Source organism: Podarcis erhardii, assembly GCF_964252035.2.
Source record: "Podarcis erhardii genome assembly, chromosome: 3".
Classification (NCBI taxonomy): domain Eukaryota; kingdom Metazoa; phylum Chordata; class Lepidosauria; order Squamata; family Lacertidae; genus Podarcis; species Podarcis erhardii.
The window spans coordinates 33,570,377-33,587,410 of NC_138507.1; the positions used below are offsets into that span (position 1 = coordinate 33,570,377).

At 40.7% G+C, this 17,034-nt stretch overlaps 1 protein-coding gene across 33 annotated transcripts in view; it reads right to left on the bottom strand.

Moving 5' to 3' along the window:
* The window catches only part of DST (dystonin), a 313,318-nt gene that overhangs the window by 90,482 nt on the left and 205,802 nt on the right, over nucleotides 1–17,034 (bottom strand). For all 33 annotated transcript variants that reach the window (XM_081856621.1, XM_081856616.1, XM_081856602.1 and 30 more), the window contains 10 exons: nucleotides 15,127–15,250; nucleotides 11,410–11,618; nucleotides 10,145–10,462; nucleotides 9,802–9,968; nucleotides 8,495–8,651; nucleotides 7,564–7,687; nucleotides 2,955–3,023; nucleotides 1,448–1,683; nucleotides 991–1,120; nucleotides 44–243 (listed from right to left, as the gene is read on the bottom strand). In XM_081856621.1, the coding sequence (XP_081712747.1) occupies nucleotides 44–243; nucleotides 991–1,120; nucleotides 1,448–1,683; nucleotides 2,955–3,023; nucleotides 7,564–7,687; nucleotides 8,495–8,651; nucleotides 9,802–9,968; nucleotides 10,145–10,462; nucleotides 11,410–11,618; nucleotides 15,127–15,250 (1,734 nt within the window). The remainder of the gene's footprint in view (nucleotides 1–43; nucleotides 244–990; nucleotides 1,121–1,447; nucleotides 1,684–2,954; nucleotides 3,024–7,563; nucleotides 7,688–8,494; nucleotides 8,652–9,801; nucleotides 9,969–10,144; nucleotides 10,463–11,409; nucleotides 11,619–15,126; nucleotides 15,251–17,034) is intronic.

Here is a 17,034-nt window from a genome sequence, read left to right on the forward strand (position 1 = left end):
ACAAATAATATGCAAATAATATGCAATGGGACCAAATGTTCACCTGAACTTGCTGCTTCTGCGTGTTCAACATATTTGGGTCAATTGACAGTGGTCCAAGCACGCTGACCATTAATTCTTTTTCTACCAGCCACTGTTTTAACTGAGCCTCGGTTGCCTGGAACTGGGTCAGGTAATTTGATGACTCTTCCAGTTTTTTCTGTCTGTCAGCTGTTACCTGGCTGAGTTCCCTCCATTTGGAATCTGTGAAAAAATGAATGGAATATTTTGTAAAATTGCATGATAATCGTAGTAATTTAACTTGAAATAGTCAAACAAATAAACAATGGCAGTGGTTTGCTGTGGACATGCAGATGGTTCCTGCTGTACTTCTCTACTAGAACAAGGGGGAGGAACAAACCATGATCCCTGGGCTTAACTTTACACCCAACCTGGGGATCTTGGTTTGGTTTGCTCACACAGGCCACAATCAAGAAACCGAGAACAAGCTTTGGCAAACGAAAAGCAGGGCTTGTTTTCAAATGCCAAGCTGGGGATTCTGATTTTGCAAGTGGGAGGAACAAACCACAAGCCCTGGCTTAGTATTATATAACGGTGCGTTTGTTTCAGTCCAAACAAACCACAATGAAAAGCCAAGGTTTATGCTTGACTTCCGAATTGTGGTTTGTTTGAGTTAAGCAAACCAAGATCCCTGGGTTGGACGCAACGTTAAGCCATGGATGATAGATTATAGTTCCCATGAGCTGTTTTATTCTGACATGTGGCTGTGGCCAGTGCCTTTTAAAATATAAGATCTGATAGGATAGACCAAACCTCATAAGCCAGTAGTCATGTATGAACAAAAGCATGTCCAGAAGAGGTTTCTAGTATGTCATGTGGATGAGGTGCAATGCTTCTCTCCAAAGCTCACAGACATTCAATCTGTGGTTTGTTTTGCCAAATGTTAGATTGTTGTCCTTCTCCTACACTGCAGAATAAAACTTGCCATACCTATTTTATCCAACATCTGTTTCCATTTCGGTGCCTCAGGAGAGTCTGGGTTCTTCTCCAATAGCTCTGTCACTCTATCCTTCAGTTCTTGCACTTTATTCTCATTCTGTTTCAATTCTGTTTCAAATAGCTATGAAGAATGAACATTGTAGTCTTGAGAATACATAAAAACCAAAGTGTTTGGCAGAAGCGGTGATTCATTGAGATGATCTCTTAATCTGTTTAGGCAGCTCTGATACATTTTATCACAGGTATGCAATCTAACTTCTGATCCTATGCCTGATAAGACATTTTTAATGGTGTTTCCATAAGGAATCAGTGCAAAGTGCTAATATATTGCTGTACTGTTACATATATTATTAAACAGACCCTGTCCATTAATATGAACAGGAAGCTCACTTTAAAAATTAATTATGCTTAATTGATAGTTTTGAACAGAGGGGGAGACAGAAACTACCTTGTGTTGATCGACGTGCTCTTTAACAGCCTCATTGTCAATAAGAGTTGCTTCCCATTTGGCTGCAGCAGTGTCCATATTCTGTAACCATTCCATCATTGAATTTGATTCTCTTTGAATGTTTTGCATATTTGAAAGAGTGGATTCCAGTTCCGATCTTTTTTCCTTCAGTACAGCTCCCAAATCATCATAACTATGGCTTACAGTTGACATGTTGTGTTGGACAGTGGTCACTTCTGCAAGAGAGGTGGACATACATTGTTATTTTTATTATTATTTTACCAGTCGTGACAGCAAGAAAGGATGCAAATACTATACATTAAAAGTTTTTAATCCTTCCATGAAATAATAAGCAGAATAATTGGTTACAGTCATTTCTTTCTTACAAAGCTGATACCCCAATATGAGTAGATTAAGAATGAACCAGTTACCAGGCTGATGAAAGTGGATTTTTTAATTCTTTTGTACAGAAATACTGTATTGTATAAGGACTTCTGAAAGAAAATTCTGCATGAAGACAAGCATTATTTTGGTTTCTAATTTAAGGGTTTTGGAACACAGCTAGTTATCACCATCCTAATTTCAACATCTGATTTCTTAGGAAAACCAAGGTGTTCCAGAGCCTGTTAGAGTACGATGTGTGCATGCTAATTTTTGATTAAAACAAACCTTAAAAACCATGCCTGTTAATTTTAAATATATACTGCTGTTGTTTTCTGTTAACACATGCAAAAGATTCAAGAATGAGGCTCAGGATGATAACAGCTAGGCAGGCCAAACACAATAATATAAGAGGTTAGTCTGTTTGGGGCCTTTCTGAATTCCACCCCTGTTTGGATGGTTGCAATGTTCTAACTCAAGGCCAAAGTAGAGGCAAAATGGGAGATACATGGAGTATCTTTTATTTTCCCCTTAAGGACAGCTGTGGAACTCCAAATTGGACTGGAATAGTTAGTAGGAAAGGGGGAATCTGTCCTTTTTCAATGAACATCACACACACACACCCCGCTGCTTCCCTCCTCCCTTTTAGCTGAAGTAAAGTTCAAATGAATGGTGTGAGAGACTCCACATATCTCCAATGTCACATCTACTTTGGCTCTCCAGTATAAGCAGCTTCTTATATTCATATGTTATCTTGGGTCACTTGATAGTCAAGTCACTTCTTAAAAACAGTGAACTCCACCTAGTAGAGATAACAACCTTGCTACTGTTGCTACTCATGATTACTTCTTAATGGATTAAAAAGCCAAGAAATAACTGCTTATCTTGTCTTGGCTCTCAATTAACCACAATCACTAGTTCACCCACTGAAACCAGACAGAAGTTGAATTAAGCGGATGCATGCATATACATAGACATATACATATATATGTCAAAGTGTAGAAGACTCCAGCTAAATAGGGGGTCTTGACTGTTATTTAGAAAATTCTATTAAAATGGGACAAATTATAAACATCTTATGCTTGCTCACAAGATTTATGTATTTAGGTGAGCCATTATTAGTCACCTTTGTTTGTTAGGAATCCCTGGGTATCTGTAGCTGCTCCTTCACCATTTAATACTGTTCCGCTTACAGCTGAAAGAGAGAGATTAGAGATTTAGAGCAGGATTCAACTAAGGAATTCAGTCAGCAGAAGCCCCGAGCAAGGACTTCCACTTGTATTATGGAGTCTCCCCCACACATGTTCCCCAACTGGCTCAGGGCAGGTCAAGAGAATCCCTGGAACAGTAAGCAGGGGAGAGGAGGGATCATTCCATCTGGCAAGCTTGTCCTGATGGAGCAATCACCATAATGCAATGTTGGGTTCTTCCCTCATTGTTCAGACACTATGGAAGTATTTGATCCCATTTCAAACCAATTTAAGGGCCAAACTAGATGTAGCATAGGCAGGTGAACAGCTCTCCCACTGCATTTAGAAGAACAGCCTCGGAGATATGTGTGTCTCACTGGAATCATGGTGCTAGGAAGTAATGGTTTAACCCTTTCCCCAGTGCCATTTTCCCCATGAAAATCACCCCCATTGAAGATGCTATTTGCTCCATGGGGGGTAATGTTCAGATACCATCACTCATAGTTAATGCTAACCAAATGTTTAGGTCCAGACAATACAATAAATTGTGGAGAAAGGGGAGCATGTGAGAACAAGGCTCACCTAGGCTCATTTATGTTATGGTAAATTATGGTTTAGTGTGACATGTGAATGCAGTCATAGCATGACTTGCCTAAAGCACCCAGTGAGTTAATGGATAAGCAGTGTGTTGAAGCCAATTCTTTTTTTTATTCTTATTTATAAAAATATTTGTATACTGCATACTGAGAGAGAGATTTTCAACAATAATGTAAAACCAAGGTCTAAGACTATTATGTGTGTCACACTGGTCTTAGTGGTTTAAGAGTAGACTAGTTATAAGTGGGATCTTCATAACAACAAAATTTTAAGGATATTTTTACAAAATCAGTCCCAAATCAGCTCAACCCAAGTGCTGTCATAACTGTAAACATAAAGATACATGCTAATATCATCATGACATTATAACTTTGGCAGAAATACTTGTGTACAAAGCCTTCTGTGAGAAGCTGTCCTAAGCATAAAATAACACTGCTGCAGACTAATTGTGAAAGCCACATGTATCCATTATTTGCAGCTTGGAATTTGGAGCCCAATCACTCTCTGATTGCAGATTGCCTGTTCTAAACATTTTAAAGCAAAATATAATACATATTTGTACCCAGCATAACTGAATTGGTATATACAGAACTTGTTCTGAGCTGTTATCAGTACCCATGTCTAAAATCTTGAATGAAACATGCCTTAAGTCATCAGCTCACAATATTCCATGTAATTGCAGTTCTGTGATTCCATGCATTGTGGAACAAAGACCCCAAAACATTTGTGGTACACTGATTTAGAACAGACAAAATGCGGAATGAGAGGGTTTCCAAAGTTAAATTTTGGTGTAAAACTTTGTTTTGTGTTTACAGATTTTCCACACTGTGAAATTAACTTCAAAAACCCTGCCCCCCTTTTAGCTGTTCCACAGGCAATTTCATGAGTACCCATTATTTATGAAGGGAATAAGAGCGCTAAGTAGAATCTACTGTATGTCTATGTAAGTAGAGAGCCTGAAGATGATTATTTAATGGAGTAGAATTAATGGTTGCCTTGGAGAAGGCCAAGCATTCACCCCTCACCACCAGCTGGAAAGTGAGTGCTAGCCTAATGGCAGCTGGGAAATGGTGAGAGCAAGTAAGTCAGCCAAGTAAGTGAGATGTTCACATACTAAGATACTGAGACTTTTCTATATTTCCCATGAGGGAAACATTTATCATTGGCACAAAACTCAGGGTACTTGAACTCACTCATAATGAACCCAATAAAGAAATGATTAACACATTTAGTAAACAAATTCTGAACAGATATTTTACCCTTTTAAAATAACATTATTTCAAGTACACAAAGTTCTGTTGGTACGAATACTAAAAATTACTGTCTGCGGCTTAACAACTTGAGACCAGTATACTTAAAGAATTGCCCTACACCAAATGTGCCTATTTGCTTACTTCACATTTACAAGTGCCACACAATGTTCATTCCACATTTGAGAGAAGTCATTCCTTTAGCATAGCAGCACTTGTCTTCTGAAACTCTCTGTCTGTTGGCATTAAGCAGGTTCCTTCACAATACTGTTTTATGTACCTACTGAAAACTTTTCTGTTGTAGGAAGCCTCTCCAGACACATGATTTGCTTTTTTATTTTATTTTTTTTGAACAAGCAGCATATAAATTTTCTAAATTAGAGCAGTACTTGCCCTGAATTTAGTTGCCCTTTACTGCTGGATTCATTAGTCCATACTAAAAAATGGAAATTGTTCTGATTTAGGAGGATAAGCTACACTTCTTTTTGAAAAAGAGGATCTGATCTCCAAAGTGCACACAAACCGAGGTTTTCAGTCTATGCTGTTCCGATAACCCATACAGCTAGCAGGAAGTGGCACAACCTGCATGGGTCATATGGTACTCATGCTACCTGCATTTTCACAGGACACTACCTGAACTCTGAACTGTGCATTGAGAGCTGAGTCAGGAGCATGGAAAGCTAGCATCTGGGAACACTCTAAGAAGGGACTGGAGGCAGAATTTTAATCATAAGATGAAGAGGTTTGGAAATTCTCAGCCAGAGGAGCAAGTACAGTGGTTGCAGACCTCAGAACACACTGAGGTGGTAGTAGAAGGTACAGCATACAAAACAATTCATGCTCCTCCCCAAAGAAGAGGGAATTGTGTGGTGGTATCAGGTGACTCTCTACAGAGGACAGAGGCAGCAGTGTGCCAAAAAATGACTCATGGTTTCAGTTTTCTCTATACAAATGCACAGAGTACGGGAAACAAGCAAGAAAAACTTGAGCTCAGAATACAGGATGGCAAATATTATCTAATAGGCATTACTGGAACCTGGTGGAATGAGACTGGAATGAAGGAATTGAGGGGTATGACTCATTCAAAAGGAATAGATCAAACAAGAAGGGGGAGAAATAGCATTACATGTAAAAGAAGTGTACACTTGTGAAGAGATCCATGAGACTATATGGGTAAAAATGGTAGGAGAAGGAACAGCAGTGACTTTGGACTGAAGACTTGGATGAAGCCTTCCTAGAGCTGATTGTCAAACATTCAAAAAGGAAAGATATAGTAGTCATGGGAGACTTCAACTACCCCAATATCTGTTGGAACTCAAACTCTGCCAAGAATTTAGGTAAAGGTAAAGGGACCCCTGACCATTAGGTCCAGTCGTGACCGACTCTGGGGTTGCGACGCCCATCTCACTTTACTGGCCGAGGGAGCCGGCGTACAGCTTCCGGGTCATGTGGCCAGCATGACTAAGCCGCTTCTGGCGAACCAAAGTAGCGCACGGAAACGCCGTTTACCTTCCCACCAGAGCGGTACCTATTTATCTACTTGCACTTTGACGTTCTTTCGAACTGCTAGGTTGGCAGGAGCAGGGACCGAGCAACGGGAGCTCACCCCGTCGCGGGGATTCGAACTGCCGATCTTCTGATCGGCAAGTGCTAGGCTCTGTGGTTTAACCCACAGCACCACCCGCGTCCCTTAGCCAAGAATTTAAGGTCCAACAAATCCCACAATTGGCTCTCTGACCATTTCATTTCCCAAAAGGTAGAAGAAGCAACAAGAGGGTCATCTATATTGGACCTGGTCCTCACCAACAGGGAGGAGCTGATCAAAAAGGTGGAAATACTCAGAAACCTAAGAGGAAGTGATCATGCCCTCCTGGTTTCATGATACAGAGGAGAAGGGAAAGCTGAGTGTAGTCAAGAGATGCACTCTGGACTTTAAGAAGCTCAATTTCAAAAAGTTTAAGGAGCTACTGGGAGAAATCCCATGGTCAGAAATATTCAAAAGATAAGTGAGCCCCAGATAGATGGGAGTTTATTATAGGTGAAATATTAAAGGCCCAAATGCCAATAATTCCAACAAGAAAGAAAAGCAGGAGGTAGCTAAAGAAACTGGTGTGGCTGCATAAGGAGCTGACAGATTAGCTGAGATGTACGAAGGGAATGTATTATAAATGGAAGAAAGGAGAAATCACAAAGGAAGGGTAGATACAAGTATCCAACAGTTGCAAGGAGGTCAGGCAGGCCAAAGCTCAGAATGAAGTCAGGTTTGCAAGAGAGGTTAAAAATAACTTTAAAAGCTTATTCAGCTATGTTCGAAGCAAGAAGCAAGAACAATCAAGTAATAGGGCCCTTGTGTGAAGAAAACAGAAAAATGCTATTGAGTGACAGAGAGAAGTATTTTTCTAAACTGAAATAGCTCAGTCGGTACAGCATGAAACTCTGAATCTCAGGGTCATGGGTTCAAGCTGTGTACCAATGGCTCAGGCTTTTCTTATACCACCTGTGACCTAATGTACTGCCAAATATTGAAATGATAATGATAACCTTAAAATTCATGTCTATCAAGCAATCTGGCATGTTTCCCCAACTATTGATCTAGGGAGCTAATAAAGACGTGTGTGTGTGTGTGTGTGTTCTGTATTAGCTATTTAGTTTCATTCACATGTACTTTTAAATATGTAGAAATGTCCATTGAACATACCTGATTTTACTCCCCTTGACCTTGCAGGGGAAGTCACAGCACTAATTAGGTTGCATAATGCTGTTCCTCTGCTAATCATTTTCTGAATGTCAGGTGCCTTCGAACTCCATTCCTCCTCCAAATGCTAAGAAATGAACAAGATGTTATTTTCAACTACTGACTATATTTGTAAGCGTAACAAAAAACATTCCACTCTAGATGGGCTGGACATGGCCAGAAATTATCTCATCATGCCACACATCCCACTTGCTCTATCATCAAACTGTGCCCTGCCATTTCTCATTTATGACCCAAAAACTGGAGTGAACATTTTTTAAAAAGTGAGATAGCAGAACTCTCAAACGAAATAGGGCTGGGAAGATGTACTGGTACTAAAATACTGTAAGTACTTTACTCATATTTAAACCATGCCCAGTTTCTTCTTATAAAATTTGAATCATATACAGCAATAGTTTGTGTTGAAACCTAAAAAACCTAGCTAAAAAATGGAACCAAAGGTATCTGTCTCAGTCTAGCAATTAGTTGAAAGCCAAGTTCTCCGCACTTGCAAGAATTTCCCTATTCACTAATGCGTGCGGCTGCGCACATACATCCTTTTGCACACACAGAGGTGTCTTTTGCTTTGAAGTGAGTTGGTAAGTTCTTGCAAGTGCATCGTTTGTCCCTTGGAGCTGTGTCATTATGGTCAGTGGTCAACTAAGTTTTACTAGATGTACACCCATTGAAATAACGGACCTAACTTAGTCATTAATTTCCATGGATCTACACTGAGTAAAACCCAGTTGAATACCAATGAAAGATATAATTCAAAAGATCTACAGCGTTCCTACTTAATTCTTTGAGACCAAAAGAACACAATCAGTTGACAGATCAACTGACATACAAATCCAATTAATGAAATTATTGTCAGAAATGATAAGAAGTCTCTCACCTTGGTGTTCTGCAAATGTTTGTTTAAATTCTCCACGTTCAAAGAGGGCTGGATAGCTGGAATTCTTTCCGTCATCTCATCTACCCATTTCTTCAAAGATTCTACATGAAGATTGAACTCATCCATCTGCTTTTGGCAAGAGGACACATCCTCTTCTCTGCACAATTGAAAACAAGGAAGGGATATGGGAGAGGCAGACTCCTTGTTCTCGGGATAATGTAGGCAAATCCTTCTTCTAGATAAAACTATAATATGGGCTGTATTAACAACCAGTATGTATAGCTGGGACTGAAAGCACTCCTTTCAGACTTCAGCCCCTCATACCACATCTCACATTTCAAATGCTGCTCCAAAGTGAGAGTCTTGATGGACTAATAGGGGCTTGTCACAATGTACATGCAAACCATCACACCTGGCCCTTTAGATCTCAGCCCAACTAGTGGCATTTCCTTATATATTATTACTGTATTTTTACTGTTGTCTGGTTGGTGCAAACACACAAGTTCCTGGAGATGAAATCCTAGCCACTTCACTCCTCCCTGTGCCATGCTGAGCTAAGCCACATATTTGCTTATCATATCATCTAGAATTGGACTCATGATTTAGTTTTCTCCAGACAAACTATGAGCTGTAACAATAAGCTCAGGTCTGGAAAACATGTCGCACCAAACTATGGCTCAGCTCAGCATGGTGCAAGCAGCAAAAGAACTAGAAATGAGTATGGTGGTTGGGTTCTCTTCTCTAGGAGTCCACACACTTGTGCATCTATGCAAAGCTATGGTTTGGCTTAGCGTGATGAGTGTTTCTTAATTCTGCAATATTGTTACAAGCAAGTAACTTCTCCTTCACTTTATGAAACTGCAAAACACACCACAACCATCTTATAGGTCTGTGCATCACATTATTTGGAACTCTCACTTTTATAGTTGCATTTAATATGTGTAATTGGTAACCCTTTAGTTGGTTGGTTGGTTGATTGACTGATGAATTGGCAAGATTACAAGTTCAAGGCATGCATTTCTTTGCTGAGCCTATTTTGATTCTGCTGTACACTATGGGGGGAATATTAAAGATTAACTTCTAGTATTAAGTGGGATATTTTATTTATCAAATTCTAAGTTACCTCAAAAAGGCACCTATAATGAAGTGTTTGAAATATGCACATGGAAACTATTGTAATTAAGTAAAAATAAATCAGTCACAAGACAGATAATCAGCAGAAATTATTTACTCATTGACAACCCTGATTATTTTCATCACCTCCACCACCAGCACACACTATTCTAAAATTTGATGATTATACTCACTTTTCTCGTATAGTCTCTTCCATTTCCTTGAATTTCTTTGACAAGGCATTTACTTTTTCTAACACTAATGACCTGTCTCCAGGAAGAGCATGAGGAGAGAGTTCTTCAATGAGGTGTTGCAAATTTTCAAGATCTTTTTTCTGCTCCATCAGTTCAGTGTTGGTTTCCTTTAAAATGGACAAGAAAGTAATTGCTTCACACCTGAACACACTGCACGGTGTTCAAAATTTATCCCTTGGACTCAGCAGGTTCTCTTATAATTGTGGGTGGCATAGTTACGCCAGCCATTGTATTGCTCAGTAAGGGGCTATGTAGGGCTCACATCAGTAAAAATCTACAGTACCTGCACATATAAGGACATCTCAGTAACGTCTTTTCCTGGGATGTCAGCCTCGCCGAGGGCCTGAGTTTTCTTGTCCAAGAATGACTGGAGTTTATCAGTGAGGCACTCAAACAGCTCCACTTTAGTCTTCAATCCCTCCAACTTTTCAAGTTTTTTCCTGTGTTTATTATTTGCTTCACAAAACCGCTGAGAAAGTTCGTTCATTTTAGCTTGTAAAGAGGATGCAGTGGAAGGGTCTGTTGTTTCCATGAATTTGTTCAACTTTTCTTTCATGGCATTTAGGCTACTTTGCCGACCCACAATGTCTTGTTCTAGAGCCTGGGATAAATAGATAAGTCTGAGAAGACAGCCATACTCATGGGTGCATCTCTATGTGAATGAAGTGATTGCAAGCTGATGTAAATAACTGCACTTCCTGTAGTCAGTTTCTAAAGCAATGGAATCCACAAACAAGAAGTGGCAATGAGGAAGAACCCCGAAGATAAAGATGCGGAAGAAACTTGAACTGCATTTAAAGGTGAGCATGAAAGAATATGTGAAGCAAAAGCACAGCTATCCTTTGCAAGTCTCCAAATTTACCAATACAGTTCTCAAACTAAAAAAAACTATACAAAACTGCGTATATTAGCATGAAATATTTATAAAAATTTAATGAATGTAGCACACAAAACTGCATAACAGGCAAAAATTGCCTACAAAAACGTGTATACTGGGCAAAATTGGACACATATATGTGTACATTTAGGAGAAAGGCACACAAAAATGCTAATGAACTGTTGTGATGACTTTGTTAAAAAAAATCGAACTGACGCAGAAATGTAACAAACGGAACTTATTGGAAAAATATGAAATTAAAAGAGACAGATTTGTTTATTGCTATTCTTAGAAAAGGTAGTCATTACTCAATAGCTGCAGAAGTGATGACCAATGGTTTTGTGCAGCCCCCTGTGCTGACCCTGGTAGTATTTTTGGATTTGTGGCAGTCTGCACAGAGACTGGGACAGCTGACATGCACTTTTGGGTTGTCTGGCATACGAACATACAATATTAGTATGCATCTCACCCACAAATGCACTATGCGCACTAGAGAAAGTCACCGTCTAGATGCACTCTAATGAAATGCTGTTTTAAGACTGAATTTTCTTCAGATACCTGAATGTATTAATGAAAACCTATTTTCAGTATCTTGATTTCCCCTGCCCCCACTTTGAGCTTTAAGTTCCTGGCATTAGGAGGAAAATTTGCTCTGCTAAAAACTAACTCACCATACTTTTACTAATGACATCCTGAATTACAGAAGAATTCAAAGGCACTTGACCTTGCTCCTCAAGACTCTTCTCAACACCATTCATCCAATCAAGCATTTCATCCAATCCATCCTGGACGCTTAATGAACGTGTCAGAGTGATCTGAAGTTTCTCATTCCGGTCATTCACTGCTTTGGATAAGTGATTATACTTATCCACAATAGTATCTGAAAGAAACAAGTAGATAAAGGATAGTTTATAAGTTAACAACCATTTTAGAATACAAGCAACTGCCTTTGGCAGAGTTATGCCAATAGTCCAGCTAAATCAGGGATGGGGAACCCATAGCCACCCAGATGTGGTTGGAAAAAAATTCCCATCACCCTGGTACCATTGGCCACGGGGGCTGAAATTGGAATCAAACAACATCTGGAGGGCCACAGGTTCACTACCCCAGGGCTAACACAACATAATTTACTGCAATTGGGAACAGCATTACGGGGTCTCAGGCACAAGTCTTTGCCAACGCTGCTCCCTAACACCCTATGACTGGAGTCGATGGAACTGAACCTCAAATTTTGTAATACATCAAAGATAGCTCCTGTACCTTAAACAAGTTATTGGGGAAGAAGAGAAGCTAATCTGTAAAGTGTAGCTTGCCTTGGCACACTGCAGCAGGAGTTTGAAAAGCTGCACCTGACAATATTCTCTTATCTACGCAAGTGTCAATTTTACAAGAGCCTTAACGCTGAAAGGTTAGCCAAAAATACCAGCAAAGCAATACTTTGCATGTAAAACACACATTCAAAGTATTGCTGGGTCGCTATTTTCGGCCAAGCTTCTTTCAACCATGCACAAGATAGAAAGTTGAAAACATAATCCCTTTGAAAACAGGCAGGAGAAATTCCCCCTAAGTTTTGGAGCAGGACAGGCAACTAGACAAAGTGGTGGGGGTGTCTCCCCCCCCTCCCAGTTTCAACTTTTTAAAAATAATCCCTGTAGCTGCCTGTATCCCACATGTTCTGGAACACTCCTGGGAAATAACACACTCTCTCTCCTCTTAAGGAACAGTCCCCACCCCCAAAAAGGTTCTTCTAACTCACTTTCCCAATCCACACCTCAAGATTTGCCTAAGGAGTATTCTTCAGAATTTAGTATTTGCAAACAGCTAGCCAATATGACCAATAACTAGCTGTGACAAGGAGCACAGCACACAATATAGGAAAGAGGCCAGTTAACACAAGCCGCACACAGTAGCGAACAATGCTTGGCTCTCTGAGCAGCCCCAGAAGGATGCAGAATTTTCTATTTGAGGTTCTCTCAAGTGAAACTGTACCTTAGAAACTGAACCTTAAAAGTTCACAGCATAGGGGACCCATAGATAAAAGTTATTTTTTTCTGAGAGCGTACTATGGATTCTTCATCAGTATGCTGACTGGAGTCAGACATATTCGACTCTGAGAACAACAAAGGGTTGGGAACACGTAGTTCCCTTTTACAAGGGAGTTGGGAACATGTGATTCCTTCTATGCCTGAAGTGCATGCCCACAGAAGACGGGCTTGTGGATAAAACAGTTGGATAGAACAGTTAAATCGATTCAGGTGGCTTGACACAGGTTTTAAAAAGGCAGATTACAAAATATCTAAAAGAGAGAGGTTATATAAAAAGCAAATGTCTCAAAAGACTGCTGAGGCCCAAAGTCAAAGGGCAATATTCTACAAAAGAAGGATTTCATCTGTTTTTCCTGCTGATTGGTTTTAGCAACTGATTATCACTGTCTCATAAAGGGGACAATTCTATCAGTTGCTCAGAACTACCCTACATCTCCAAGCCAGGTAAATACAACCTGGCTTTTATTCTTTACAGCAGAAATGGGGAACCCTTTTCAGCCTGTGGGCAGCATTATTTTCTGGGCAAGTTTCCAGGGACAACATGCCAGTGGTGCGCTGTAACAGAGGCAAAAGCAGGCAGAGTAATGAATGTAAATTTTGTCTTTGTACAATAGGCTAGTCTCTACACACACTCCCATACGCTTTTCTATCCTCAAGGAGGGTGCAAAGCGAGGAAGGGGTGTAGCTGGTGAGGGAATCTGAAATGGGGGGGGGTTCCCCAGAAATTATGTAGTGTCGTGTTTCCCGCTTTTTTTTTTACACATTCTTTATTCATCAAATATCTAGCTAGAAAAGCAGCTAGAAAAATATCAGACGGAGCACTGAAAAACAAACCACCAAAAATTTAGCAGGTTAAGCAGTGCCAGGCATGAGTATGAAAAGAGGTATTGCAATATTTTAATACATTAACTTGTAACAGCAGGATGTTAAACAGATGGACTTCGCATACTTGACGGTTGGAACCAGGGAATTAAAGGCTTAAGTCTGCATAGCCAGCTTTCTCTTGCAGGCCTTTATACATATTCCAGTAATCTCATATGGCTGCTAGGGCAGAACAGTTATAATTTTAAAAGAAACCTCAATCAGCTCAGATATCCTCTTCTCCAGACTCTTAGGATGTGTGTCTTTTTAACTCACTGAAACCACAAGATCACCCCTGAATCCAAAGTTTAGTTTAACCCGTCATTACCTCTGCACTTCTTGGTAACAGTTTCACTGTTTCAGCATATTTGATTATTATTACAAGTAGAAATATCACTGAACTGTGTGTCATTTCCCCTAATTCTTTTCCGGCTTGAAACAGGAAAACAAATTCTGAACATGCACAGTTAATGCCTATGCTGGCCTTTGAATAATAGATAGTTGATGACCTCTGATCTTAACTTTTTAATGTGTGTGTGTGTTTGTGTGTGTATAGTAAACTAATTTGATTTTTTTAAAAATGGTATAGTGGTAAATAAATACTTGTATAAAGAAATATAGATGTGATGAACTGGAAAGCGATATTACTCTTAACTATAAATGTTTACATATGATTAGTGCTACGGTAGTTACATTGAAACTTATTTCCACAATGACTTTGGGGCTTCCATGTGCACAAGGTGACTTTTTGCCTTGGAGCAACAGGACACACTACCACCGACACCAACACTATGACTTGTCACTAATGGATTTGGAAAGTTCTGCAAGTTTCAAAAGCCATTTGTCATGTGGTCTAAGTTCTGATAAACCCAAGTGCTTCATAAATGTCCTAGAACGGACATGGGGAACCCGTGGTCCTCCAAATGTTGCTGGACCACAATGCCCATCATCCCTGACCACTGGGTGGGACTGATGGGAGCTGGAATTCGATGGCACCTGGAGGGCCCAGGTACCCCAATGCTGCCCTAGGATCACCTGAAGCTATTGAAGCTAAGCAGGTGGAAACCTGATCAGTGCCTCACGGGAAGGCTACTGGGAGTCTCACGTAAGCAACTTCAACACATCTCCCCTCCACCTTTTTGCCCTTGAAAATGGCTCACTCATCCCATTTGTAACATGCGACTGGAGCAGACCTGCATTTAGACATGGGCCTGTCACTGTCATGTACGGTTTGGCGCTACATTATAGGGACATGACCCAGCCAAACCTGAGCACTACTAAGTCCTGCTGATTTTCATGGGCTGAGAGCTAAACAACTGCTCCACCTGATTCAGTGAATTATGCCCTTCGCCTTAAAAAATAATAATGGTAAAAATAGCTGAGTTGTAGGAGGCCAGGAGGCAACCACCACTTAGTATCTTCTCCAGTCTACAAATATGAGCAATGGAAGAAGGAAATGGAGAACACAGTTACTCATCTTACCCAGGGTATTCTGGATTTCATCTTTGTCTGGCAGTAACTCTCCTCTGGTGTCAAAAAGCACTTCGGCAGCTTTTTTCAGTTTCTCTACAGCAACCTGGTGACCGGACACCTGCCCCTGAAGCACCTGTAAAAATGTACAATTTTTCAATTCTACTGCTTGCTAACGTGTGTTTATGTACACACAGGCACACAATAACAGTAAGATCGGTTTGGTAGACACCATTAAACATCATACAGATGACAATACATATCTTGCTCTGCTGGGGAACTTCTGAGCAGAATCCAGTTGGCTACTCGGGATGATAGAAAGGTACACTAAATGAAACCATGAGCTGATCCAAAATAGGCACTTCTTATCTTGACACGAGCAAACGCAAATTGCAGCCCAAGATATTTTGCTTATTGCCCTTTTTTTGCATAGCTCCTGCTTACTACAATGGGACTAACGCAATGACTATTCTTTTCATGCTATACATTAAAATTGCAACTTGGCTACCACTCTGATAAGCATTTCATTAAAAAAAAAATCAGGCTCTCCTAACCAACTGCCATAAACAGAGCTTCCCTGTCACATAAAAGCAGTTACCCATCCATGGGAAGAGAGTTTTGTCATTAAAAACACAATCTGTGATGTCAGTCGGCCTTTGGGGTGGTAAAGTGGGCAGGCTGCAGATGGAGAGCCCTCTCTGTTCTGCCTATAGCGCTACTTCTGCTTTATGTCACAAGAGATAACATTTGTCGGGAACCAGGAGGATTTGGAGGAAAGACCTCCTGATAAAGAGAATGTTTCATCTACCTTAATCCAGTTTTCTTTTTTAAAAAAACAAAAAAAACTTCTTATGAAGAAGTGTCCATGTTGTTGTTGTTTCCTCTCTCCACACAAATACAGTGGTACCTCTGGTTAAGAACTCAATTGGTTCTGGAGGTCCGTTCTTAACTTGAAACCATTCTTAACCTAAGGTACAACTTTAGCTAATGGGGCCTACCACTGATGCCGTTGCCGTGGCTGCATGATTTCTGTTCTCATCATGAGGTAAAGTTCTTAACCTGAGGTACTACTTCTGGGTTAGTGGAGTCTATAACCCAAAGTGTTTGTAACCCGAGGTACCACTGCACTTGACTTGTGATCCCCCCCCCCATTGCCAGCGTGATGTAGTGACTCTGAGTAGGAGTGCTGGGCTTGGACCGAGGAGCCCGAGGCCAAATCTTTGCTTAAACTATGCCTTTTTTCAGTCAGAACATTCTGGAACGCTGTTCCGGCACCTCTTAGCTGGGCTCTGGGAGGGTGGGGAGGAATCAGACCAGCCTCAGCAAAGCCCCGCTACACCTCTGGCTCATTAGGAGACTCTCCCCAGAGCCTGAAGGGGACGTCTGCTTCATGCTCCAGAAAGGGTTTCCTTGAGAGCCGGAGGCGCATAGAGGCTTTGCTGAGTCTCTTTCCCCTGCCAGCTAACATGTGGGAAAGCTGCACCTCAGCTGAGCAAGCCCCATTGCTCATGAGAGCCAGAGAGGTGGGGGCAGGGACTCATTAAGCTGCTCAGCTGAGGCGAGGAAGACTCACCTCCGATAAGCATCCTCAACAAGCCTCTGGCTCATGAGGAGACACCCCCCACAAGTCCAAAGAGGTCCTCTTTGGGCTCTGGGGTGGGCCTTCTGAGGGAGGTGTATTCTGACACCTTTTTGTCTAGAAAAAAAGCACCATGCTAAACTATGATATCCTCTAGGTTATATTGAGTCACTTGTTATCTCTCAATATAATCTACCTTGTAGGGGTGTGGTGAGGTTAAAAAGGAGAAAAAAACATATACATTGTCCTGATTCTACTTCTGGTTCTCTTAGACAGACACTGTTGGTCCCTGATGAGGCCACTTGCCCTTTCAATGTCCTTTCTGAATTTACTGGGTTTTG